Source organism: Astyanax mexicanus, chromosome 9, assembly GCF_023375975.1.
Source record: "Astyanax mexicanus isolate ESR-SI-001 chromosome 9, AstMex3_surface, whole genome shotgun sequence".
NCBI classification, from domain to species: domain Eukaryota; kingdom Metazoa; phylum Chordata; class Actinopteri; order Characiformes; family Acestrorhamphidae; genus Astyanax; species Astyanax mexicanus.
Genome location: NC_064416.1, coordinates 41,627,394 through 41,654,302, shown reverse-complemented (window position 1 = coordinate 41,654,302; position 26,909 = coordinate 41,627,394). Strand labels below are relative to the sequence as shown.

At 37.6% G+C, this 26,909-nt stretch overlaps 3 protein-coding genes across 4 annotated transcripts; all 3 read right to left on the bottom strand.

Annotated features, from left to right (window-relative positions):
* Positions 1-248: 248 nt before the first annotated feature.
* Positions 249-1,728, bottom strand: LOC125804571 (protein FAM214A-like). Its single transcript, XM_049483521.1, has 2 exons — positions 1,510-1,728; positions 249-680 (listed from the first exon to the last, which is right to left on the bottom strand). Exons 1-2 carry the CDS (start codon positions 1,677-1,679, stop codon positions 494-496), a joined length of 357 nt encoding a protein of 118 aa, XP_049339478.1. The 5' UTR covers positions 1,680-1,728; the 3' UTR covers positions 249-493.
* A 10,281-nt stretch (positions 1,729-12,009) lies between these two features.
* Positions 12,010-16,113, bottom strand: LOC125804570 (uncharacterized). 2 transcript variants are annotated; one of them, XM_049483517.1, is made up of 11 exons: positions 15,948-16,113; positions 15,745-15,810; positions 14,877-14,928; positions 14,745-14,795; positions 14,090-14,134; positions 13,944-14,008; positions 13,525-13,593; positions 13,312-13,378; positions 12,681-12,834; positions 12,459-12,569; positions 12,010-12,333 (listed from the first exon to the last, which is right to left on the bottom strand). In XM_049483517.1, exons 1-11 carry the CDS (start codon positions 16,022-16,024, stop codon positions 12,221-12,223), a joined length of 870 nt encoding a protein of 289 aa, XP_049339474.1. In that variant the 5' UTR covers positions 16,025-16,113; the 3' UTR covers positions 12,010-12,220. The 2 variants fall into 2 exon arrangements, with proteins under 2 accessions (XP_049339474.1, XP_049339475.1); XM_049483518.1 differs by lacking the exons at positions 15,745-15,810; positions 15,948-16,113 and adding an exon at positions 15,269-15,696.
* Positions 16,114-16,393: 280 nt separating this feature from the next.
* LOC125804568 (uncharacterized) lies at positions 16,394-20,527 on the bottom strand. The gene is made up of 9 exons (XM_049483506.1): positions 19,504-20,527; positions 19,177-19,316; positions 18,890-19,094; positions 18,681-18,785; positions 18,106-18,299; positions 17,873-18,014; positions 17,108-17,755; positions 16,799-16,930; positions 16,394-16,712 (listed from the first exon to the last, which is right to left on the bottom strand). The coding sequence occupies exons 1-9, from the start codon at positions 20,480-20,482 to the stop codon at positions 16,462-16,464; spliced, it is 2,796 nt and encodes a 931-aa protein (XP_049339463.1). The 5' UTR covers positions 20,483-20,527; the 3' UTR covers positions 16,394-16,461.
* Between the last annotated feature and the right edge of the window lie 6,382 nt (positions 20,528-26,909).

The following is a 26,909-nucleotide window of genomic DNA, read 5'->3' as shown; positions in this document are numbered from 1 at the left end:
ACACAGTGCTCTATCCAAAGTCATTTATTCTTTCAGGGTTGATTCACTTGTTTTTTTTTTTTTTTTGTAATTTATTTATTTCTTCTTGTCATTAGAAAATAAAATGGTCCGTGTTGTTGTATTTTTTTCACTTCAGTATATTCTCTCTTTGCAAAACTGCACCAAAGCTCTGAAAACGAGCTTCAAAACAGCAACAAAATTTTTCAAAAAAAAAAAAAAAAAAAAGAGAGAGAGAGAGAGAGAGAGAGAAAACTGTCTGCTGCTGTAAATCGCTGGGACAATGAAGCACCGATGATCTGATGATGCAGGTTTTGTTCTTTTTTTTTTTTTCTTGTTCTTCACTTTTTTGTTTCAGAGGAAATGTGGCCATTAGACTGCATGTGTGTGTTTGTGTGTGGGAGTAAATCTTTTTTTTTTTCTTTAAATTTCCCTTACAAGCAAAAATAAGAGGGATTGTGATTGAGTAAGGCCCCTACGCTGGAGTGAGATTACATTAGGTCAGATCAGATGGACTGGGTGGGATTGGATTAGCATCTGGCTGAGAAGGGGGGTCGGCTGGCGACTCTGTGAAGGATTTGAGTTCGTAGGCAGCACCATTGTCCACTTCCATGGATTTGCGTGAGAACAGAAGCCGAATGTCCCGATGGAGGTAGATCTTTCCAGATTTGGAGCTCTGGAACCTAAAAGGGATTAAAAAAGAAAAGGATAAGAAACTATTTGTTTAGATCAGATATCTCACATTAAAGATCAACTTATGTAAATCGGCCAGCTGATTAATTGCTAGTACTGGCTAAAGGCCCAATGGTATGGCTTTGGGATGTAAAAAGAATATTTTTATGTAAGCAAACGAGTGGGAAAATGCATGAGCATAGTAAACTGGACCAAAATCAGAAAAATACGTATGTCGTATGGGTGAAAATTTCAACCATTCATGAAACCCTGTTTTTTTTTCATTAAAAATGACTCAAACGAGTGGGAAAATGCTTGGGCATGGTAAATTGGACAAATTTTTTATTAGAAATGCGACAAAATGCACTTTTCAATTTTTGACCCAAATCAGAAAAAAACGTAGACCCGCGGTATGTCGTTTTGGTGAAAAATTCAACCATTCATAAAACCTTGTTTTTTTTCATGAAAAATAACTTAAATGAGCGGGAAAATGCATGGGCATGGTAAATTGAACCAAATTTTGCTCAGATATGCGACAAAAAGCACTTTTCCATTTTTCACCAAAAACAGAAAAATACGTCAGGATGTGGTAAGTTGTTTTGGTGAAATTTCGACCATTTATTGAAACCCGTTTTTTTCCATGAAAAATGACTCAAACGAGTGGGAAAATGCTTGGGCATGGTAAATTGGACCAAATTTTGCTCAGAAATGCGACAAAAAGCACTTTTCCTTTTTTTTTTTTTTTTTACCAAAATCAGAAAAATACAATCCCACAATTACATTCCCAACAGTAGACGAGTCTCCTCCTCTGATAATATCTCAGAACGGATATTTACTCACCTCAGGTGAATGAGGTAGCGCAGGGTCCGCCCCTGTCCAAGCGAGGTGAGGGGCTTCTTGTTGTTGTGGCCGTTGGATTCACGTTTGACGGGGACGGAGAAGGTCCTCTGCCTCAGGAATGTCTGATGGCTGGATGGCATTTCCCTCAGGTCATACATCACCACAAACATCTTCACCACCGTCTTATTGGGGTTGAATAAGGTCTGAAATTTTTAAAACATAAAAAAATAATTACTTACAGTAAGCTTAGATTTCCAATAATTTAGCACGGTAGGCAGCAGCACTTAGTGCTAGTAAATGCTGGTCGACAGCACTACACTGAGAAACCCTGAGTGTTCTGATAAGCCAGGGCACTATCAGCTAGCGATTTATCCCATATAGCTTGTTTTAACATGACTCGAGTCTGATATATTCACCTCTGAACAGTAAAAAAGCTAGCGCTGTGATTAGCGGTTAATGCTAATACTGCTCCAATCTCATTACAGAAGAAACTTCACTGAAACTCCTGTATAACGCTGTACTTCAGTGGAGTGGCTTTACTGCTCCTTAAAACCTGATCGTTAGAATTCATACACAATACGCACCAGATTATAAGGTGTACTGACGATTTTTGCGAAGAATTAACTGATTTTAAGTGTGAAAAATACAGTACACATAAAAAGCACCCAATCAATCAAGATAAGATTTTTTTACTGTAATGAATTGTTACTGAAACCAGGGATCTCTAGTTAAGAGATGGTTTCTGTTTTGTGAAAACTCTGCACAGTTACGGAGGAAGTGCCAAAACCACAAATGAGGGGACTAATAATAACCTGAGTTCAGACTGACTGCAATAATCAGACTCTACAATGCTCACTAGGGTTTAAGCTGCAGTACTGGGAACGTGTGTTCTGGAAAAATTTGACAAGATATGGTTTGCGGGCAAAAACATGATCTTGTTTACAAAAATTCAATTATTGCTATAGTTGGTGGGATTATGCCAAATCTATTGATTAAAAATGATCAGTGCTTAAATTGTAGGTGGATGGGTTTTTAATAATGAGTGTATGTGTGATTCTGTGTCTAATACAGTGGCTGTGTTGTAATGACATATAAATGTAAAATATCTGTAATAAACATAATAAGTGGCTTAGAGTACTAGTCGAAAAAATTTACTCCAAAATGATACAGTAATATCACTTCAAACATATATCTGGGATACATGAGAATAAGATCTCTAAGAATTTAGTGCTGTGATATGATAACCATTTGATTTGCTTATTTAATAGCTCTCCAAACATTTCCAAAACGTTACACTGTTCCACAGATAAGCAGTGGTCTTTCTGGTGTATATTTGTGGATTAGACCTCGTTAAATCATATTTATTTAGGTGTAAAACTAGTTTCTGTTCCATTTTAAGTCTCTGCACGAGAAGCGCCAGTCTCTGCTCCTCCGGGTGCGCTGTGCACGCAGCTACCGTAAAACACGGTTTAGACGCGCACTCGAGTTTTCGGTGTAGATAGCACGACCGAGCGTTTTCTAAGTGCAGATGGCGTGACCGCGGTTGACTTTAGCCTACTGTTAGGAAAATGTTTCTATGTACTGCATATCTAAGTATTTTTCTCTCTGTAACTGGACTACGATCATGTAAAGTATATGCTTAGTCCACCTCATTTAGGTTTGGATCCAGGCCGGAGTTCGAGTACCCCTAAGCTAGCATAACGCTAATTCAGGTTATCTTTTACATGTATTTACCTAGCGCTCAAGAACTTGGTCTGAACGTGGCCGTTTAGTGAAAGAGATTTATAAAGATTATTTAATAAAGATCACTTAGATAGTAATACAAACTGATCCATTTCATCAAGGCGAGCAGCTACCTTTGCCCCGACATTTCAGCTCCGGGACACTTCTAACTTACTCACATCAGCTCCTCTCTCTCTGGGCTTGATTGCCAAGCCGGTATGTGAAAAACACGCCCCTTCATTATAATATAAGCACAAGGAAAACAGAAATGAATAAATTGGGAAATAAATGAATACAGAAATAAAAAAAAACGGGAAATAAATGAATACAGAAATAAATAAATCAGGAAATAAATGAATACAGAAATAAATAAATTGGGAAATAAATGAATACAGAAATAAATAAATTGGGAAATAAATGAATGCATAAATAAATAAATTGGAAAATAAATGAATGCAGAAATAAATAAATCGGGAAATAAATGAATATACAAATAAATAAATTGTTAAATAAATGAATGCAGAAATAAATAGTCATGTAAATAAATAAACAAATAAATCAAAAGAAAAATGAAATACTGTAAATAAAGAAATCCATAAATAACAATTTATTAAGACATTTCTTTTTAAGTATATGTATTTATTTTTACGTGAATATTTTTTTTTTACCGTTTTTACCAACCATATTACTTTTATTAAGTGATTTACTAGTTTTTATTTATTTATTTAATTAGTTTAATTTTGGCAGTTTTGGTCCTCTGTAGTGGAGACGCACTGAAGGACAAAAAAAACAACGTTGGAAAAAAACTGTCGGCTCTGTGGCACTTGCAGAGCACAAGTGCAGCGAGACAGCGAGATACTACTCCTCCTCTCCTACCCCGGAATAAGGTGGAGGAATCAAGGAGAGGAGAGGAGGAGGAATGGAGGGAAGGAGCTGTAATTGGGGAAATGGGACAGCTGATCCCTTTTAGATAGGATGTTGACTACCGTTGAACTGAGCCAATCACAACACTCACTTTCAGCACATGCAGCTTCTGGATAGAGCTCTGCATACAAAAATAAAAATGAGAGATCAATAAACACAATTCCAAATTCTAGAGATCATAACTTTGACAAGCATATCAAGCTTCAAAATGCAGCCTGATTTGCTATTGATGAAGGTTGCACATGTAAATATTAAATTATATTAATAGTAAAATATGATTTCATTGAATGTAATAAAACAAATAACAAATATTAATAAATAATAAATAGAATAAATATTATATTTTTCATACATATTCAACAGCATCAATGGGACATTACTATCACACACACAGCTAAATATTCAGATATTCCAATAAAATCCTGCTTACTCCCAGTCATTTTGGCCGCACTTCTCCGGCCAGTGATATATATACATATCATGTTACAAATATGGGATCATTAATATAGTTTTACTGAACATACAGCTTATCTAAACTAAAAAAATATATTAAGGCTTTACTGGCTGTTTAATTAGATAAGGAACCTAGTTAATTCATATGTTTATGACGTATATTTGTGCACTGCCTTCTCCGTTCCCGCGTGCTCTGTGGGCGTGGATGCAGTGATGTCATTCGAAAATCCTTAAAAGTCTTCCGGAGTAAGATGGTCTGATGTACCCTCTGTTTAAAGCCTCTTGGAGGAGGATTTTAAGCAGCTTCTTTCGTCTCCTACGGTATTCGGACAGGCGGCAAGATGGCCTCACGAAATCAGTTTCCGGGTTACGGAGGAGAGGAGGAGGATCGGTAGGAAAAAGGAGACACTTTTGGGGTTTCTGGACGCAGCCTGTGTGTCTCTCCACTCTTCCTCCAGACTCTGCTCCCTTGATTTACAAATGAAATGCAAGATTTATTGATGGTCAACGATGGTTTAGTACGGATAGACATGTATTACTGAAATAAGGTAGCTTTTTAATGATATTAAATTTTTTGGAGATGTACTAGTAATAATAATAATGATAAAGTTGATTTCTTCATATCATCAGGGTCAGTTTTACGTCATGACTTTGTGGCTGCTTCATTGCATTTGTTGTCAGGCATGTAATCAGTAGACATAGAAAATACAATAAATTATTAAAGAGACAATGAAAGCCAGGCAAAAGGGTATACTATATGTCCAAATGTTTGTGAACAACCATACTAATGAATGCACTCAGCTATTTTCCATTTCACCCATTACCGAGAGAGATTTGCCAATGCACACACACAGCTTGTCTAGTACCTGTAGAGAAGTACTGCTAATAGAACAGGGATTTGAAGAGCACAAACATGAATCTATATTGAATCCAACAAAAGCTAACTAAAGCGCTGCAACCCAAAATTACATATAGCCTTATAAACATTAAACTTCTACACCAGACAGCTTCAAACACTTCACTCACATCATCAGATTTCTGTCTAATGAACTAAACAATGTTGGGCATAATGAAAATCTTTAGTAAGCTTTATCATAAAACTAAAATTAATTTAAATTGTAGAAAAGTCTTCAGATTGTTCACATGCACAAATATTTTCAAACACACACACACGCTTCTGACACGTCCTAAATCACACTGTGCGATGCGCGGTTGACAGTTCACCAATAAATCGCTAAAATAAGGCCACATGTCTTGGTCTGTGGAGGACACACTAGTACTTTTTGCTTTCTTTTGTTTGACCTTCATGGTGTGTAGTCTCACAAAAACAATCCATTCCCTTTTTCTTTAGTTTGCTTTGCTAAAGTGTTGAAATCAGGGCGAGAATGTGAGACAAGCTGATTCTCCACACTTGTGCTGAAAGATCTCATGTGGCAACTACATTTTAACCAATCAGTGCACTGAACAGTGGGCAGCCACCCCTGTGGTGGCTAGGGTGCAGTAAGAACCTATACAGTAAGGACCCAACAGTGGCAGCTTGTCAGGGTGCAATTGGGGGGCAGTAAGTGTTTAACGCCGGCAGCTTCTCGAATCTGGGTATCGAACTTGCAAGCCCCTCATCAATAACCCAGTGCTCTAACCACTCACTCATCAGTGATCACGTAATCATTTACATCAAATGGATTAAAAAAAAAAACTGTTACCAGTCTACCTGGTCTGTACCCTTAACCCTGCAGTAAAATAAAGGCAAAGAAAGCTGATGGTTTTCAAAAGGTAAGAAAATTTCCATGAATTTTGAACAAAGCAGTGCTGATAGCAGCAAAGACCATCAATCAATGGATGCATGGGACGAGTTGAATAAATCGAAATGAATTAGAGACTTAGACTTCTGGCATTGATAGGTCAATGAAGCCAAAACAAGTTATATTCAGCCAGACACTGTGAAAGTAAAAGGTAGGTATAGAGATGTTGATGCGGTTGTCCTAGATAACCCACTACATGTGATAACTCAGGTTTGTAGACGGTGGAGTGGGTGGATGCCAGGGTTTCAGGGTGCTTGTCTATGTTACCTTCTGGCTTTCTGCCTTTAGTTTGGCTGTTATATTCAGATCTGCCGGAGTCATGAGCCACACTCAGATACTGTTGAACATTATTTGCTCTCCATAAATCCAGTCAAAACTAATTCCATCTTTCTGCCTTTCTAAGAGTTACTGACTGCCCACCTGTTAGGCCTGATACCGATGGATGTTCAACCCTCAGGGTCTCCTTTCACCTGTCCTGCCAGACTGATGATTCAGTTCGAAGTCAGGCTTTCCCATCACCCACCACAGATTAGCTGCCCACTGCCCAGTTCATGCCTCTACCGATTACATTGAAGTTTACATGAACTCTAACTTGGAATGTTTGATGTAGATGATGTAGCTATTTACCTGAATATATAGACCCATGTGGATATATAATGACTTGTAACATTCACTACATTATCTGACCATTAGCCTTGTTAGTACATTTTATAATACATGTGAAAATAAGGTACCCGTGAGTCTTGGTTCCTCCCAAAGTTTCTTCTTCTTTCAGCTCTGAGGGAGTTTTTCCTTTGCTTTTGTTGCTCACTGAGGGTTCTGTGTTGTATGTTCAATGTTTTATCTGATTCTTTATTCTGTGATTGATCACATTTCTGTAAAGCTGGTTTGCAACATCAGAATAAATATTTCATACCTATATAATTCAGTTTACTTCTGTTTTCATAATTTTAACTTTTTTAATAGAAGTAATTCATTGCATTCTGTCACTGAAAGTGCCCAGTAAGCAAAATCTACAGGCAATATAAAGGGAAAATTCAACTCATTTAGATACATCAAGCAAAGAGATTTCATTTTGATGTGATGATAAATCACTGCTGAGAACAATAGTCTCATTTAAACAGACACACAAAAACCCAATAAACAGTGGTGTAAGACAGAGGGGGTGGTGGGAAAGAGACAGACTGGACTGTGAGTACGTGCCTGAGTGTGTGTGTGATTGAGAGGCAGTAGTAAAGCTGCTTTGCGACATCACTTGTAAAAAAGCTCTATGCAAATAAACCTGATTTGGTTTGACTTACTTTGCTACACTACTGGGCAGTTACAGTTCATCCAATAATACAAGACTTGCATCTTCTGTTTGAAAAACTCCTAACCAAATTTGAGATTACCATTTCAACAACATATTTTCAATCTTACAAAAAAAAACCTTATGAACAGTTGGTAGCCTTTTGCTTCATAATGTTAAAAACATAGTACGGTTAGTGCGCCTGCGCAGATCTCCTTATGGAGATGGTTTCATTCCCCTTTCTTTTGCAGCTCAAGCAGGGCTTTATTCTTGACCAGATGCAGCTTTGAGTATGAGAACTCCCAGTCATATTTTAGTCAGTGTCTGGTTTCCTAATTAATATAATCTCTCTCTGACTACAGGGCTAAGAGTGCTTTGATGTGCATGTTGGGTGGTATGCTTTCTCAATTTGAGGTAAAAAAGCAGCTGATGCAGCATCACTAGACAGCCAGTACGCTCAGAGGAAAGTACAGAGTCCTGTGCTGAACACTAGGAGTGATGACGCATGAGAGCACCATCTACCCACCCAGAGAGAGAAAGGCAAATTGTGTTCTTTTGGACTTTGGCTGCTAATAGAAAGCAGCAAGCAGCATGATCTGGGATTCAAACTGAAAATACTGATTTTAGATGATGTTACTTTTAGAAATACTGAAAGAAATTAACATTATTTTTTGATATCTTACAGTTGTTTGCATGATCAGCCATGTTTTAAAAGCATTTACTTCACATCTCTATCAGTTTGTGCTGCATACAAATTTTGCTGGATGTACCTGACTTCAGGTTCACACTTTAGAGGGTGTTCATGTGGTGTTACCTGGGTGGAAACTCATTTTTTTTAGATAACACCTGAATGGAGCACAAGTGCAGGATACTCACACCAGACAACCAGAAGTGTCTGATGTGAAGGGAGATTAATGCCTCCAAAAACCATGCTTCCACTGGTCTATACTCCAACAGGATGGTGCTTTATAAACACATAAGTGACAATTAATTTTTAATCCATAGGGTTTAATATTATTTTCACCCATCCTTTGCAGCTATAACAGCTTAAAGTATTTTGGGTAGGCTTTCCACAAGATTTAGGAGTGTGTTTATGGCAATTATGACCATTCTTCCAGAAGTACGTTGGTGAGGTCAGACACCAATGTTGGACGAATGACCTGACTCACAGTCTCTGCTCTAATTCATCCCAAAGATGTTCTATTGGGCTGAGGTGAGGACTTTTGGATATTTACGTTGTCCACACCTGTTACGTTCCACAGGTGAGTTTAAAAAAGCATCAGATTCTTGAAACCAAGTTATTTATTCACAAATTTGGAACGGTGCCAATAATTATGGCCAGCCCATTTTTGTAAAATTTATATAAATTTTGCCTTTTGTTATATATTTTTTGTGCTGTTTTTATACACAAAGAGGAAAACATGTGTACAACAAATGTTGTTTGAAGAAATATTTTATTTTCTGGAAAATTGTCAAGACCAGGGTGCCCGTCACAAGACTATGAAGGATTGGACCCAAGTGCAAAGAGAAAAGTTTTATTTTATTATTATGATTATTAGATGCTAATATGTTCTGATGTAGTAGTGCTTTTAACCATGTGAGAAGTATTACTTGAAGCTGAGCTCAAACTCCCAACCTTGTCAGTGCTGGGCAAAAACACTACTACTGTGCCATTGACAAAGATTGGCAGCAGCTGGAATCTCACCCTCTTAAGCAAGGAGGAAAAAGGGCGGGAAAATCAAAAAAAGGAGAGGCCGCATGACATTTTTTAAACCAAGGAAAAGCAAATAAACTAGAAAAGGAAACTATAGACTATAGAAACTATAGAAAATATAGACAGCTATAAACGGTAGTGATGTCAAACTCGAAATGCGGAATCGAACTGAATCGATTCATTTGAATCACGGTGTTCCGAAACACTGTTTCGAAGTCCGTATCAAAAAGGGGAAGCCACACAGTTTCGAAACATTTTGAATCTTTATGTTTTAGTCCACACTTAAGTTCAAGCAGCTGGTCTGAGATCAGAATGCTTGGTCTCATATCTGCCCAGAGGAGAAGACCCTATGGATTACTGGCTCAGACACTCTGCTGTCTTTCCTCATTTGTTTCAATTAACAAAAAAATATCTCTCAATTCCAGCAACCCAGCAGTCCAAGCACTGTGGAACAGATCCTGTTTATTAATAAAAAAACAACTGAATACTTGTAATGTTTAATAAATAAAGTATTACACAAGCATTTCCCTACCTTGCAATGTAAAATGAATAATGTCAGCTATATAAATCCACTGACTAACAGTGTATCACAATGAAAAATACATCTTAATGACATCATTAAAACAACCCTGTTCTCTGCAAAATGATATGTTTTCATGACTCAAATTTATTTAGGGACAAAACATGCTATGAGGGAATATTTCTTTCATTTTCATAAAAAAAAAAACACATCACTTCTGTTTCTGTTAAGAAAAAATTGTGGATTTAGGCAAGTACGTCTCGCTGCAGCCTGTAGGAAGGCGGAGTTGGACATCCAACTCCGCCCACATCCAACTCCGCCCATATCTAACCCCGCCCATATCTAACACCGCCCACATGTGCTCTCCTACGCCAATCCCCCTACCTGTTTGTTCAAGAAACACTGTGTGCCACGTGAAATACGCATATAACGCCGATGTTGCACTAAATTTACGCATATCTTGTGAGAAGTTCCACCGCGTAGCCTTATATACTGTATATATAGTAAATTTGTAAAAACACATATGTATAAGTACTGTGACAGACTTTTACAGAAGACTGCTTAGCACTGCACAAATAATAACTACTTAACTAAATAATTACAGTCAATGGCTGTATTAACAAAAAATAGGCTATATATACAGTACCAGCCAAAAGTTTGGAAACACTTTCTCATTTATTTTGGGTTCTACATTGTAAATAAAGGAATACACAAGGAATCATGTAAACTTAAAAGTGTATGATTTTTTTTATTATTATTTCTTATATGACATGCTGCTAACTTGTGGTTTCTGAGGCTGGTAACTCATTCTGTGCAACAGAGGGAACTCATGCTCTTCTTTTTCTGGGGTGGTCTTGATGAAAGACAGTTTCATCACGTGTGCCATTTCTCATTTATTTTATACAATAAGCAAATAATTTCATACAGCTGTTTGCTGTTTCCAAAAGATCAATTGCCTCTGTCCTGTATATCACAATACATTATACATTAATCTGTCCCACTCACCAGCAGAGTTAGGTATTATTTCACTGCATTAATCCTCACATTTAAATTAGTTAAACTAGTTGCCAGAGTGTGTAGATTTTATACATTTCTTTTAGACTTAAATGTGGTAAATATCTCCTGAATTATTGATTAGCTATCATATGAATCATTATTTACTTATGATATAAAGTTTTTGGGAATGTTCCAGATGAAATAAAGGGTACATTATCAATAATAGCTTTGCACTTGCAGAGGCTGGTCAAAGGGTGCATATGATTGTTAAAGTGTTTGATTGTTAGATCACACCTGTTCTCTGTACTGTAATGCTCTATTCTTAATTTTTACAGATAGTGCTTCTTATCACCCCCTCAGCAGGGGGAAGGCTACTGTCAACAGGGTGCTGAAAATATTTCAGATAAGAATGACAAAGCTGCACTGTATAGCATACACTTTAGGACCACCACAGAGCAGCTATTATGTGGCTTGTTGGTTATTCGTAACACTACATTGACACTGACATGGTGGTGTTGAGAGTTGTGCTGGTGTGAGTGGATCCGACAAAGCAGTGCCTCTGGAGAATTTAAACACCTCATTGTCACTGCTGGACAGGAAATGCTCCATCAACCAGCATCATGTGGCAGCATCCTGTGTTCAGCATCAAGTAGGCAGCATCCCATGGGCACTGATGAAGAACTAGCAGATAAGCAACAAACTGTGCAGCAACAGATTTAAAGATTCTGGCTCTGACTTTTCACTCACAATGTAAAGCCGATGTAGGTAGAAGTGTCTAATAGAATGAACAGCGTTTTAAACCTACTGTATAGTATACACCAGTAAACCATTATGCAACTAAAAAAGGACAATAAAAGCAGAAACAAGCAGGTGGTGATAATGTTATGCTGGATAGTGTATAACAATAGAGTACAATATATCAAATGCTGTGGTTTCATAAAGTAAAATCTCATATGTATACATAAATATTTTGTCAACAATAATAATAATAATAATAATGATATCCCTCTCCTGCTTCTCCTCTCCCAATTTTGTATGGCTGACAGTAGTTCCCAGAGAAATAAACTCCATTTACAAACACTTTGTCCAATCAAATACAATATCTTTATTGGCATTTATTGGCACACAAGCCTTTAAAATGTTTGGTTACATGCTTTGGTCAAACACAAGGGAACAAATACAAAAGTCTTTATTTAAAAATGTAACACCCAGCCACTCACACAACACAAGGGAACAAATACAAAAGTCTTTATTTAAAAATGTAACACCCAGCCAATCACACACCCAGCCAATCACACACCCAGATCCTCGTAAAGCTGGCTGCAGAACTGGCTGCAGAATCCAGGGTGCTCGTTTTCGCTGTAAAATGCCACAAGCTCACCTCGTCTCCCACGCCCAACGTAGCCTGTAATATAAGTAAAAGCACACACATTCACAAAGCAACTCTCAAGCCCCAATACCCTAAATCTATTGGCTTACCAATTTCTGACCTCAGGACAAATTATCAAAATGTATATAGAACAAACATACCCGGTATGCAGTCTTTATAAATGTCTTGACAGTTCTGGCAGCACTGCAGTTCATACATCCTGCGAAACTCGTCTTTATATGCAGCACTGTGATGTTTCCATGGCACTACACCTGTAGGTTTAAAAAAATCAAGATTTTTAAAATGATTATAAAATCAGTGAGTATAATTCCTTTTCTAAAAGGAAAACAAATATCTTAACTGTACTGAAATATCATGCTTACTGTCAAGCCACTCGAAATGTGCCCGGGCCCGGAATGATTGTTGTCCAACAATGTCCCGGAAGAGACGACAAACCAGTGACAGCTTTAAAAAAGCTTTGTCACCCTCTTCCAGAACTGTGTCTATGAGAATGTCCTCAATGACCACAAGGGGCATCTGTGAAAGACATAGAAGCATGTAGATTTTGATTCATGAAAATGATAATAATTAAAAAAAATGACCAGATAACATTTTAAGGCTGCAACCAATTACTATTTTGGTATTCTACTAATCTGAGTTGGCACTTATTATTTCAATCATATCCCCAATCTCTGATTACTGTAGGAATGGCTTGCATTTTTGCCTGAAGACTGTACAAGTCAGTGTCATTCTGTTGACTAGTCTCTGCCTTAATGTAACAAAACAGCTCTCTTCTTTTCTATCCCTTAAAAATAATAGCTCTCCAATTGATCGTGGGCTTCAAATGCCCTTTAAATGACTAGTCAACACTAGGTCAAGTCGAAATTTCAAATAATGTCAACTTATCTTTTCAGCCCAATTCAGACTTTTGAAAACTAACCACAACAGTAAAACATTTTAAACGGCCCAGTAAAATTAACCCGAAATAAAAACCACACATCCACACCCACACACCTGGTCAAAGGAGACGTGGCCCATTCTATCTCCTTCATCAGTCACACGTTCAACGCGCTGAACTTTCCTGAGAGAAAATATAATAAAATTAATACCATGCAAGAAGGGACCACGAAACACATTACAAGCTTTATCAGCTGCTATAAACAAACGTTCTATTATATTGGTATATATTATGATGTGCCATCATTGATTCAAACTACACCACCACACCTGGCAGGTTCCTTCTTCATGCACTCATCCTGCTCACTTGCCTCTTCTGGTGCATTACAGCTAGTCATTCTATAATGGAACACAGTTGCTATTAATTTTTCAACATCTCAATCCAAATTATATTCATTAGTAAAACCATAGCATAGTAGACTGCATTCATTATTAAAAGTGACATTTTGTGTTGATTTGGGAGAAGCCACTTGTTCTTGTTTGAATGGTATACAAACAGCAGTATGCATTACATTATCAACAATAAAAGAAAACACGCTAATAAATAAATTACGCTATGTAATTCATATGTTATGAGTTTCACATTTTGAACTGATTTACTAAAATAAAGTAACTTTTCAAATACACATTTTTTTAGATGCACTAGTATAAACCTTAAGACATTTAGCTTGAGTGATAGGTGCAAGTACCCTTCATTTGACATGTTCTCTAAAAGAATTCGGCACCACCATCTCCGGAGCTGTGGGATATCACGCTAACAAACGAAAGACAAAAGTTTAGAATGCAGCTTAAAGCCTTATTGAAAGCAGATGGTCTATAAAGTAAGAATAATTACCTGGCTGAAGTCAAATGGCCAACCGAGTGCCATGTATAAACCATACTGAAATGCACAACATATTGAAGATTAAACACTCGAATGAGACTAGCATTGTATATTCTGTTTTTTGATGATGTTTAGCACACCGTTTGACATTCCATGAGTCTCTCTACACTCTACTGTTCTTGATTTAATCTGTAGCTACATGAAGTTTGGAGATGTGTAGTGATGATCTCTGAAGCTACATGAAGTTTGGAGGTGTGTAGTAATGTAGTGACTCTGCAGAAAGTTGGTGAACTCAGCATCCGCTGACCTAGCTCTGTTATTTTACACTGACAGAGCACAGAGTCGCTGTCGTTCCCAGTCTCTTCCACTGTGTTATAATATCACTGAAAATTGCCTGTGGAATATTTAGTGAAATTTCACGACTGGACTTGTTGCACAGGTGCTGCAGCCTATCACGTTACCACAGTGCTGGAGTTCACTGAGCTCCTGAGACCCATTCTTTCACTAATGTTTGTAGAAGCAGTCTGCATGACTAGCTGCTTGGTTTAATACAACTGTGGCCATATAAGTGATTGAACAACAAGTTCGAATAATCTGGATGGTGAGCAAATACTTTTTGCAATATAGTGCATAAACAACTGCCTGTATTATTTTACTTTTATCTTACCATGATCATGAAAATACCACAGTCATCAGCCTCTATCTGAGCAGGAATGTTCTGTCAAAAAAAAATAATGTAAGAATTGCTCACATAGAATGATTGTACAAATAATGAAAAAAAAAAGTTTGCAGGTTATACCTTGTTTTTGATGAGCTTCCAGTGGCCAGGGGCCAGTCGTATTGCAATTGAGCTGCAAAAGACACAAAAAGCTGAAAAACTGTACAATACAAGAAAACTCTTCAAACAGCGCAGAACTCAGTATGAACATTAGGACAGCTTAGAACCACCACCAAACCCAGAAGCCATAGACAACAGCCATATATTTAAAAAATAGCAACTTTATTTTAATGTGCAACTTTAATTCAAGTAATTAAATCAGTAATTAGAAGACAGCTGTCTATGACTTTCAGAACATGCAGGAAGAGAGAGAAGAGCACAAACATTTTACTTTAAGAACTCAGTCATAAAAAAGGGAACATTTTTTTTCCAGAACAGAACAATGAACAGCTACTTTTTTGTCAACATTAAACCTGAAAATAGTCAAACTGCTCGTGTCTCCAGAACCAGTAGGGTTAGCTGAGTCAAGCTGATAAATCCTAAAAAGTTTCGGCATCAGGACCTGTGAAGTACACAAACTGACTATAATGTAGTGAAGGTTAATCTATACTTTTGATTCACAAATGCAAGCCATGGTGAAAGGATGAACCTGTAAATATACTAATTCAAGCAAACACTAAACAATGACAGGGAAAATTATTAATCAAAGAAATGAGTGTTTGTGTGAACCAGATTTTGTGGTTCAGTCTGACTGCTGAATCAAGCTCACATCATTTCTGTAGACATTTTTGGCACAGAACTGTTCCATTAGCAACAATGCATGAATTTACATCAGTGTTCACAGAAACAATTGTTTACTTTTAGAGAACACAAGAGCATCATGTATGAATGAATACATGTTTCAGTTGCAAACAAGAAAGCGACCCAACAAATATATTGAAATACTTACGCAGAGGAAGCAGTGTCCAGGTTTCCACACAGGGAACAGGATGCAGTCTTTGAATGCAGCATCATCCTTTGAGTGTCAATTGAAACATTAAGTATATATCTTTATGCTCCAAGGTTACCATAAAACAGGTATTGTATACTTCATACACAACTACTAAACATAAAAAGAACCGCATGTTTTGCATATGTCAATGCACCACTCACAGGAAGAGCAAGAAAAGGGTCTTGTTGGCAAGGTGGATGCCAGGTGGCAACAACGTAGGCATCCACTGAGTGAACATCTTTTCCCTGATAACATAAACTTAAATTAAAACAGCAAGTCTTACTATTTTTAAGTAACGATACGTTACTGTTTGTATTGTAACCAAATTGCTCTTTACAGACCTTTTCCCTGGCAAACCTGCAGACCATCTCAAAGCAACAGTTGGCAATCTGTACCAGAAAGAGAAGATGTAAAAACTCAGTAAAATCTATCCATTCAGAAACATCGTGGGATGACATAATAGCCATTTACTAACTTTTGCTTCCAACTGTTGCTTTAATCCTAAGGTCAGGAAGTCCCATCTTGATAAAACAGTGGTGCCCAGGAATCCCAACCACTCAGTATCTGATTTTGTGGGATCCAGCACATAAGCAAGCCTTTTCTATATACACGCACACATGTACAAAAGAAAGGACAAAGACAAAAATATTGCATGTGTATCACAAAGAGCACATTTTAAGATACATGGTTAAGAACACAAGCAGATACCATCAAATTAGGACAAACACAAATATATATTACTGTTATAATACTACCCTGATATTTTGCAACTAGGAAGGGCCTGGTAGCAGGCAATAAGCATATACAAATATCCCCCTGTAAAACATGCACCTCCAAGTCCCCAGTCGCGAGTTTGGCACTTATGTGGTCCAGATGCGATAGTCCCCAACAGTCATCATTGCACACTACTATATCCCCTGCTGATCCTGTGAAAACATTCATGAAAATAATGAAAAGTATAAAACATATTAAAGTACAAACAGGACTACAGAATCATATATTGTGGTCATACCAGTGGATGGCACAGGTCCATGGACTGCTGCAGCAGCTTGAATCATTCTTTCAGCTGGAGCTTCTGCTGCTGCTGCTCCTTCGGACGGAGCTTCTGCTGCTGCTGCTCTATCAGCTGGAGCTTCTGCTGCTGCTGCAAGCGTTATTATGTTGTTCTGTATACATTTCTCATTTCAACACAAATGCTGAGCAATGTTTCATACAGATATGAAAGATTTTAATGTGCTTTTTCACATTAAAATGAAATATCTTATTAAATCACCAATAAAAAAATGAAATGAAAAAAACTGTGAAATTCATAAATACATACCCAACACTGTCTGACCGTAGTTGTTCAATTGTATGTCCAGTCCAATGCCCAAATTCTTCTTCATGTTTTCTAATGTTTTTAAATTCCTATAGTTGTTGTAGTGATTCAAAATGCTTCGCATCAAAAAGACGTGTGACGAGGGAGTCATCATATTTAGAAAATGATTGTTTTTCTTCATTCCAGAGAAGAGCTGTTCGGCACATTGGCTGTTGACCCAACCACATAACTCTGGGACCAGTTCCAACTTGCGCAAGACCTCCCGGACATCTTTGGAGTTAGCCTCATGAAATCGATCATAAAGAGCATAATGCTCAGATGATCCAGTCAGAGGGTGGGCATTTTTATCAGGTACAGGCTTCTTGTTGACCAGCCACGGCAAGTTTACTTTTATCTGCCCAGTAGTGGCAAGTGTGATGTTTTCTTCAGTGGGTTCAAGCAGCCTACCCTCATAAGGACTGAAAGGCAATGTTTCCGGTTTGCGTAAATTTGTATGTGTAGCCAACCCTCTGGCAAAATCATACAATGAAACATTTGGAAAATGTTTCATTGACAGCAACAGATCAGCAAAGTCCCTTGGGCTCTCAGCTCTTATGTTAAATTTTACACTGTACACCACAGCACAAGGACAGGTGACCACAGCCCATCCACCTGTTACAGGAAACCACAGATCACACAAAAAAACATTTTTTAAATAAAGAAAAAATGTTACACAACAAAGACCTGTAAACCAATTGTTTGTATGAGTTGTAACAGAACACAGCTTACCAGAAGCTCCCCAGATCTGTGAAAACAACTTGTCATAACTTGCTCTGTTCTTCATTTCATTTTGCAGTCTTCCAACCAAGTCCATCCGTGAGCCCTTGGGGTCTATGCCACACTGCTTGCACAGAGAACGCACAACTTCCATCTATAATAAAACAAGTGTAGTTTGTTTAGTACGATTTAGTAACACACACCTATGAAAGAATTGGAAGATGCTGATTTGAGTAGTAAATAACCTTGAGCTTAAGAAGTTCATCGGTCAGTCGGTCCTCTGTGAGGTCAAACTCTGCTTCCTTCACTGCACTATAAGGAGAATGGACTTTTTTGTACTCTGTGTTGAGTACAAAATCCGAACCTCTAGTGTGAGGACCAATCCACGGTGCCCAATTATGGTAACTGGGATGGACCACAAAAGGATTTGCCTTAGGACCTTTAAATGATGAAATAACAACAGTGCATCATTTTATGATAAACAATAAATCAAAACTTAGAATACAGTAATTCCTACTCACAACTGTATTAATTAGTTAGTAATAAACTAAAATTTTAAATAACTCAACAAAACTACTGTAACAAGTGTTTTCTCCAACTTACACAAAATTTACATTTTATAGACTGCAATCCCAGGATTATTTAACCCCTTCATAACAATCTTTAGTACTTAGCAGAGCACCCTTTTACTGTTATGGACTGTAGCCTATTTATTCTATAGTTAATGCTCTTCAGCTGTGACTTAGTATATTTTGCTAATAGACCTACTTTGCTACAGAGTTTGAATAATTTTGAAGGCAATTTTGTGTTTAGTACCTACTTTGAACAAACCCACGACTGATCATTTCAAGAGAAACCATTTCCCAGAAATCCTTAGCATTCACTTTGCCATCAAAGTTCTGTGGCGGTTCCTCAATGCTGCTTACTAAAGAAACAAACAAACAAACAAAGACAAATAGTAATTTGTCAACAAGTTTTACCTAATAAATATGGTAAAACAGTGGTGCCTGATAATAAATTATAACTTACCAGGCATGCTAAAAACACCCTTCTTATGAAGGTCCATCACAACAGTTGCTGGATGATAACCACACGATACACATGAATATGTGTAAGTGAGGTCTGAGAGTGCTTCAAAGCTCAAGTAGGCATGCAGGATCCTTTGCTTGGAAGGATAGGTTTTACCAGAGGTTTTCTCCAACACTTCAATGGCACTACCAACAGCCTGGTGCGTCTGCCAAATTAATGTTCGAAATTTAAAAACTTGAAAAGACATTATTTTAAATAACCATTTATATATGTTACATGTTTCATACCTGAAGACTGTTGCGTAAGAAATGGCACATGTACATGGACAGAAGTATGTGGTCATCAAAATTATGGACGCCATCAGACCATTCCTGGTATCGATATACCATGCCACATCTGTAGCACAATTTGCTGTACGTAGAAATTCCTAATGAAAACAAGTGACTGTAAAGGTTAAATGTATTCATCACTGCTAATGCATGAAATGTCTAACACTAAAATCAGTGCATTTTGCCTCCTTAATAAGACAACAAATGTAACAAGTGAAAATTAAGACTGAAACAATCCCTACAGTATAGAAGTGAATTATTAAAATTGTGTGACAAACAACATACCTTCTATCACATCTGTGACGGTCAAGATTTTGGCCTTTGATGATATGAGCAGTGGTTCACTTAGAGGAGTATGCTCTAAACATTCTGTGCAGAAGGTTTCTGATGGTATGAAATGCTCAGGAAAATTGTTGGTCTTGACCACATCTGGGGGTAGCACAGCAGGCAGTTTCTTCTTGTGAAAAATGTACTGAACCATCCTTGAAAGATTTTTGCCCTCAGGTGGGTATTGGCTCTGTTCGGCTTGATCAGTGCCTTCAACTTCAGTGGGAAAATGTTGCGTTAAGTTTTCTTCCACACTTCTGGTTCTTCTGAAGAGTGTGGGGTCAGTTTCAAACAAATGCCACTTGGCAATCATTTTGTGGATGCAGGACTGTCTTGGTCTTGCACATGGGCAATGCCATGAAATGTTTTTAGAGTCATATGTGACCATGACTCTACCAAGTCTGCTATAATACGATATCTTTCCCTCAAACACAGAAACATACTTTTTGGAGGGAGGTCCACACACAGTCACCACACATGATAACTTGGCTCCCACATCATTTGCCTCTTGCTGACGTGCCAAACATTTTTGTTTTTTATCCTCACCAAACCACTTGTCTCGCACCATAGTATCTAAAACGTCTTCTGTGAGAGATGAAGTGTCTGATTCGGATGGTGGACAGTACGTGAGGGATTGAATGTGGTGGCACTCAAATGGACGGAGATTTGATCTCTCTGCACACTCTGCATTAATTCTGCAGATGTCCATCTCACATTTAATTTTTTGGTCAGGACCCCACGTCCTTTTAATGACATGTATTGGTGTGCTGGGTGCCGTGAAAGACTTTGAGACTGCAAACACACCATTTTTGTAGTCAACACAATGAGCACTGAGGTGGTTCCTGGCTGTTATGTCTGATTTTATAGGAGCATGTCGTCTTAGGATGTGCAGTCGTAGGTTTCGTCTATTAAGGATGATTCCACAGTGACTACACATCACTGTAGCTTTCTTCTCTCTCTGGAGTGGTGGAGGTGGTGGCGGAGGTGGTGGAGGTGGTGGAGGTGGCGGAGGTGGTGGAGGTGGTGGAGGTGGTGGAGGTGGCGGCGGTGGTGGTGGCGGAGGTGGCACAGAGGATGCAAGACCAGAACTGGGAGAAGGTGTATCAGGAGTAGCTGGCGGAGGGGGAGCTGGACATGCATCAGAAGCAGCAACAGTCTGTGGATTAAACACTTCTGCTATAGGGGTCTTGGTTGCACTGCTGCACAGAGACACATGATGTCTGAACTGGTCTTTGCGTATTATTGTCTGGCTGCAATAGACACAATGAAAGTGTGCTGTGGGTCTGCAATTATTGCTGCATTTACAGATGAAGGAACCTGTAAGACCAAAATTCACACAACATGCAATTTAGCCTATAAATATTAATATTCTTCAACTCATTCTGCCTATCAATTGAGTGTAAGATGTAAGTGCATTTGCTGAATCAAGATATTACATTTACATTTTTATTCGTTATAGCCAATAAAATGAATATCTCTCTCTGTTTAAAGAAATACTTCCCCCATACCGTTATGCTCTACTGCTTGTTTGATGTGGTTTTGTAGATGTAGGCTGAATTTAAATCGCTGGTCAGTGTCAAAACTGCAGCAGGGGCATTTGAAGACACCACACTGGCAAAACCGTGAAGGGTCAGGAGTGGCCTGGACATATGTTGGATGCTGTAAAACAGAAAGCAACAAAACACAACGTGAGCTTACAATTACTATATCGGTGCACATTAATTGTAACTACATTCAATACAAAGGTAATAAATGTGCATCGACTTAACCCTCCTGTTACGTTTCAGGTCAAATTGACCCATTTAGTAAAATAGTAAAAGTATTTTTTTCTGTATGAAAGGTTTATTTGTGTAATCAACATATAACATGAAAATGGTTAATTTCATATTTGCAACCACCCCCTGCAAAACAAAAACTAAAACGAAATTGTTATGTGTTTCAACGTTATGTAAAACTATTGTGTTGGTTATTTTGGTCGTTCAAAAGTAATAAAGTAGTGAAAAATAAGTTAATTATCTTAATTAACCTATTACCTCTTTAGGTAGGGAACACTATTGCACTAAATATTGATAGAACAATTAGCAATGGAGTTAGTTACAAAATATTTACTCTTCTGGTTTGGATTATTTTGGTTTCAGACATCTTTTGGATAATTAAAAATGAACCAGGTCAAATTAACCCGGGAATACCATTGCTATTCCTAACAAATGAACATAATAGGAGGATTAAGCATTGATATCTTCAAAGATTTATTTGTAGGACTAAGACTACAAATACAAACTAAAACCAAGTTTTAGTTAGCTAGGCTATATATCTTGTTAGCCAATTAACTTCTTGTATAGACAGTAAACTGTTTTTTTAGGTTAGCTGACTATAACCCCTAGCTATGTCTTAAAAACAAAACTGATGCCTAGCTCACTACTAGCTATGAGAGTTTATCTGTGGCAACATTAATTGGTAGCACATTTAGCCCATAAAACAGAAGGTAAGATTACTAAAGGTTTAGTTAGACAAGACTGGATGCAATTATGCCTTAGAATCCATCTAAAAAAATACGCCAGTATGACTAGCTAGAAGCTAACAAACCACATGGTACACGCGCCGATGTAGAACCTTCATGTAACGTAACGTATATACGACTCACCGTGTATTTATAAAATGTAAAATAGAAAAACAGGGGGACATTATAAAAATAGCTCTGTGAACTGACAAACAAACTCAATATTTGTACTTACCGCCATAACCGGAGATATAAATCAGATACATGCTTTAGCTGCTTTCTCGGCTACAGTTCCTGTTTACCGGGAGGAAGTGTAGGCGTTTGTGATGGACATAACGTGGGTGTTGCTTTAGACCTAAGGCGGAGTTGGATATGGGCGGAGTTGGATGTGGGCGGAGTTGGATGTCCAACTCCGTCTTCCTACAAGCTGCAGCGAGCGGCTCCTCGATTTAGGCCCTGGTTGCCCACTAGATGTCACTGTGGCGTGTGATGATTCGAACGTCTCACAAGATTGAATCATTTTCCGAATCAATTGGTTCATTTTATTCGATCTCCCAAAAGCCCCACTTTTGCCATCACTAATAAACGGTCTTCTTTGCTTTCTTTTGACATTTTTTCTTCTGTGCGGCTTTCTTTTCAGATCTCAACTTCCTTTTTTGAGCCTTTTTTCTGAGATCTTTTCTTTTCTTTCTTTTCTCGTCTCTTCAATACCCTCTGTTTCCAATCACCCATCTACAAAGGTGTGACAAGAATGTGCTGCTTTACAGAGCTTTATATACCAGTGCCAACTGGTATATAACTGATTGTTTGCACTGATCACTGCTTGGAACTCTGGGATTTGGAGTTCTCTTGAGCGAACATGCACTTTTGTTGTCGCCCTCTGCTGGCAGCTTTTAGCACAGACCAACCCCTTACATTGCCAATACGTTCGGCTATAACTGTAGGTCTTTCTTCTACTTTTATGTGCATTGCTGATCATTTAAAAAATAATAAACAACAAGAACTTGTGGAAAAGTTGCCTTTATGAGTTCATAAAACAATAACTATTTATTTCTCGGGCAAAATGCAAAAAAACAAAAACTTGTGAGCTGATTTAATCCAATTATATATAAAATCATTGCTGAGTAAATATTTCATACCTGTATAATTCAGTTTACTTCTGTTTTTATTCTTTTAACTTTTTTTTTTTTTAATAGAAGTAATACACTGCGTTCTGTCACTGAAAATGCCCAGTAAGCAAAAATATAAAGGCAATATAAAGGGAAAATTCAACAGATTTCATGGTAAATCACTACTGAGAACAATAGTCTCATTTAAACAGACACACAAAAACCCAATAAACAGTGGTGTAAGACAGAGGGAGTGGTGGGAAAGAGACAGACTGGACTGTGAGTACGTGCCTGAGTGTGTGTATGTGATTGAGAGGCAGTAGGAGAGTGTGTGTGTGTGTGTGTGTGTGTGTGTGTGTAATGGTCTGTTGTAGATGAATGACAGAAGCTTGTCCACTTAGAGGCGATAAAGCAGCTGGTCCAGTGAAGGGGCTGGGCATGAGATCATTAGCCTCTTGGCAAGATTAGGAAAAATGGTTCTATTTCTAGATGTTTACTGATCCTTTTATAATCATATCAGTTCAAGACTTAGTCCTGAAGAAGGGAAACAATGTATTATCATTATTATGTTTTATTTTCATGAATAAACCCTCAGATTCCTCAAAAAAGCTGTGAATATGCAGCAGCTGCAGCTGTGGACAGCAGATGGAGACAGAGCACGGTCCAGTCAGGGTGTGGCAGCCATGCTGAAGATAGAAACATGTGTAACTAGATAAATATGTATGTTGGCCAGAAATTGATCACACTGCTCATTTTCTCCTCTCATCTGTTATCTGTTAGCCATAGAAAAGACAGAGAAAAACGTTCAGATAGACAAAATAAGAACATTGGGACACATCATAAATACAGTGTTTTTTTATTACTATTTAAAAATGTTCTGCATTGTAAATTAATACTAATGTCAAGCAACAAAAGCAACGATGGCAAAAAACACACATGGAATTATTAAGCAAATAAATCATTAACAAACCAGAACTTGTTTTCTATTTTAAATTCTTCAAAGTAGCATCTTTTTCTTAGATCACAGTTTCCCACATCTTGTATGGATTGGAATGGCTGTCAGTTAACAGCTGTGCTGAATTTTTTTGTCTCTTAATGTGTTTGAGAGCATCAGTTGTAAAGTTGTGAAGAGGTAGAGGTGGTGTAATACAGTAAATCGTCCGATTTGAGTAATGTTCTAATATGTATTATGACAAGAACTACTCAACTAAGTAAAGAAAAAAATACTTTAAGAAATGAAATAAAAATGTTGAGAACTTTAAGAGTATTCCCAAGTGCAGTTACGATGAAACTGGCTCTCATCAGGACCACCCCAGTATATGTTCATCAGAGTTATCAGCCTCAGAAACCACAAGTTAACAGCACTCCAGATAAGAGCACCAAAATACTAAATCTTAAAAAATATTTTGGTTTGTTTAAACCTTTTATTATTTACTGTAGCATTCCTTTAATATTTTGATGTGATTATATTATAGACTAAATTATGTGATTTATCAGCCTGTTGTTGGTTTAAACAGAGCAGTAATTGGTTTCTTTCTGTATCCTCATTCCCTGAATCTCCTAAACTATTGTACACAACTGTAAATTGGCCAATATTACAACATTGAGCTCTAGCTTTGGAGTGTGGCCATCCCACCTCTCTTTATAAGCCAGCCAGTGAGCTGCACAATACATATATCATTATTACAGGAGTATTGGACTTTGTAGTGTACTGCAGTATAGAGCATTAATCAAATGAGAGAACTGAGTGAATGTGTGTGTGTGTGTGTGTGTGTGTGAGCAGACTCTCACAGGAACAGATCTTCTTCTGCAATCTCTGGTTCCTCTGGTGATCTTCTGGAGAGCTCAGCCATCACCTGCAGTGCTGTTATCTGTGTGTGTCAGTGTGATGGAGGCAGAGAGACGGAGTAAGCTCAATCCCAGTGTCAGCTGTGACTGTGATTGCATGTGTGTTTTGCGATCCTGGAGATGTAATAAGCCTGGTGAGAAATCAGCCCCTCTAGTTGGGGGATGTGTGCTGTTGTTCTAGCAAATAGAAAATACTACAACAAATAGGAAAGCATCACAAGGTTTTCCATTTACTAAGTTTTTGTGAATTGTAGAATTGTCCTCAGAAACTAAAAAAAAAAACTAAAGAAAATATTGTGAAAGATTTGTAGTTAGGAAGAAGTGAAAAAAAAAAAACAGAATATAGCCAACGTCAAATTGTGAAATTGAAATAAAATGTTTTTCTCATATCAGTGATATATCAAGCGATAAGTGCTTTTAGAATGTCTGGAAATATAACAGAATATATTTTTTTATTAGTTTTTTTATTGCTTGATATGCAGCACACAATAACACAATATGCCACAATCTGAAGAAATTCATAAACAGATGAGAAAACAAAGTCATTGACCTGAAAATTCATTGTTAGTTACAAATGTTAAAAAAGTCGTATATAATGTTTTAGAAGTGTACCGGACCACAGTAAGAGCTATTATTCCCAAATGGAGAAAATATGGAACACTGGTGAACCTTCCCACAAGTGACCGGCCGACCAAAATTATTCCAAAAGGGCATGAACAACTCATCCAGGAGGTCACAAAAGAACCCAGAACAACATTTAAAGAACTGCAGGTCTCACTCGCCTCAGTTAAGGTCAGTGTTAATGGCCCATTTCACATTTCACAAAGGTGGAACTTTTTTAAAGGTTTGTTTCCTGTTTGACCTGGCATGAAACTAACACATCATTTTAGAAAAAGAACATCATACTGAATGTAAAACATGGTGGTGCTAGTGTGATGGTCTGGAGCTGCTTTGCTGCTTTACGATCAGGACAATTTGTTGTAATAGATGGAAGCAGAAATTCTGGTTAAAAGACAATGCTGAAGGCAGCCATCTCTTCCTGACCTCAAGCTCAAGTCATAGCTGGGTTCTGCAGCAGGACAATGATCCATAGCACACAAACAAGTTCACCTCTGAATGGCTTAAAAAATAGGTTTTGGAGTGGAGTTAAAGTCTGATTGAGATGCTGTGGATGATCTTAAACAGTCTGTTCATACTGGAAAATGTGGCTGAAATAAAACAATTCTGTAAAGAAGAGTGGAACAAAAATCCTCCACTCATTGCCAGTTATAGATAAAGCTTGCCTGCAGTTGTTGCCGCAAAGATTGCACAACCAATACTTTTTCTCACAGGGCTAGATTCATTTGGGCAATTTTATTCCTAAAATAAATAATATTATTTAAGATGTGCATTTTATATTAACTTAGTTTATCGTTGTCTGATATTAAAGTTTGTTTGATAATTGGAAAAAATATCAGTATACAAAATAAAATAAATCTGTAGAGGGAAAATACTTTTTCATGCCACTGTACCTATTCTACCCTGTGCTACCCAATACTACCCCATCATGCCTATACCACCCTATACTCTCTTAACTACCCTTTACTAACATAATCTACTATAACACCTTACACTACACTATACTTCCTGTATGTACCACATACAACACTGTACTGCCCTATAATAGCTATACTGCCCCATATTTCCTATAAAACTAAATGATACTTCCCTACACCGTTTAATCCCAATAGTACCCCATAGTAGCCTACCATATACTCCATATACTATCAATATACTCTATATTGCTACATGTATAGTACCCTATACAGCCTATAGCCTCTATAATTCACTTAAATACCTTATACTACCCTATTCTACTCTTTTATTCCTATACTTCCCTGGCATAGTATCCTACTTTATATACCACC

What these genes read in the sequence shown, in the direction of transcription:
- LOC125804571 (XM_049483521.1), bottom strand. Translation starts at nt 1,679, where the DNA reads ATGTTTGTGGTGATGTATGACCTGAGGGAAATGCCATCCAGCCATCAG. An exon ending in CGCTACCTCATTCACCTGAG is followed by an intron (nt 681 to 1,509) that starts GTGAGTAAATAT and finishes AATCCCTTTTAG; the next exon opens with GTTCCAGAGCTCCAAATCTG.
- LOC125804570 (XM_049483517.1), bottom strand. Translation starts at nt 16,024, where the DNA reads ATGTTCACTCAGTGGATGCCTACGTTGTTGCCACCTGGCATCCACCTT. An exon ending in GTGGTATTTTCATGATCATG is followed by an intron (nt 14,135 to 14,744) that starts GTAAGATAAAAG and finishes TGTGCATTTCAG; the next exon opens with TATGGTTTATACATGGCACT. An exon ending in GAGAACATGTCAAATGAAGG is followed by an intron (nt 13,594 to 13,943) that starts GTACTTGCACCT and finishes GTTCCATTATAG; the next exon opens with AATGACTAGCTGTAATGCAC.
- LOC125804568 (XM_049483506.1), bottom strand. Translation starts at nt 20,482, where the DNA reads ATGTGTAGTCACTGTGGAATCATCCTTAATAGACGAAACCTACGACTG. An exon ending in GGGTGTTTTTAGCATGCCTG is followed by an intron (nt 18,786 to 18,889) that starts GTAAGTTATAAT and finishes TTGTTTCTTTAG; the next exon opens with TAAGCAGCATTGAGGAACCG. An exon ending in CAGTCGTGGGTTTGTTCAAA is followed by an intron (nt 18,300 to 18,680) that starts GTAGGTACTAAA and finishes CATCATTTAAAG; the next exon opens with GTCCTAAGGCAAATCCTTTT.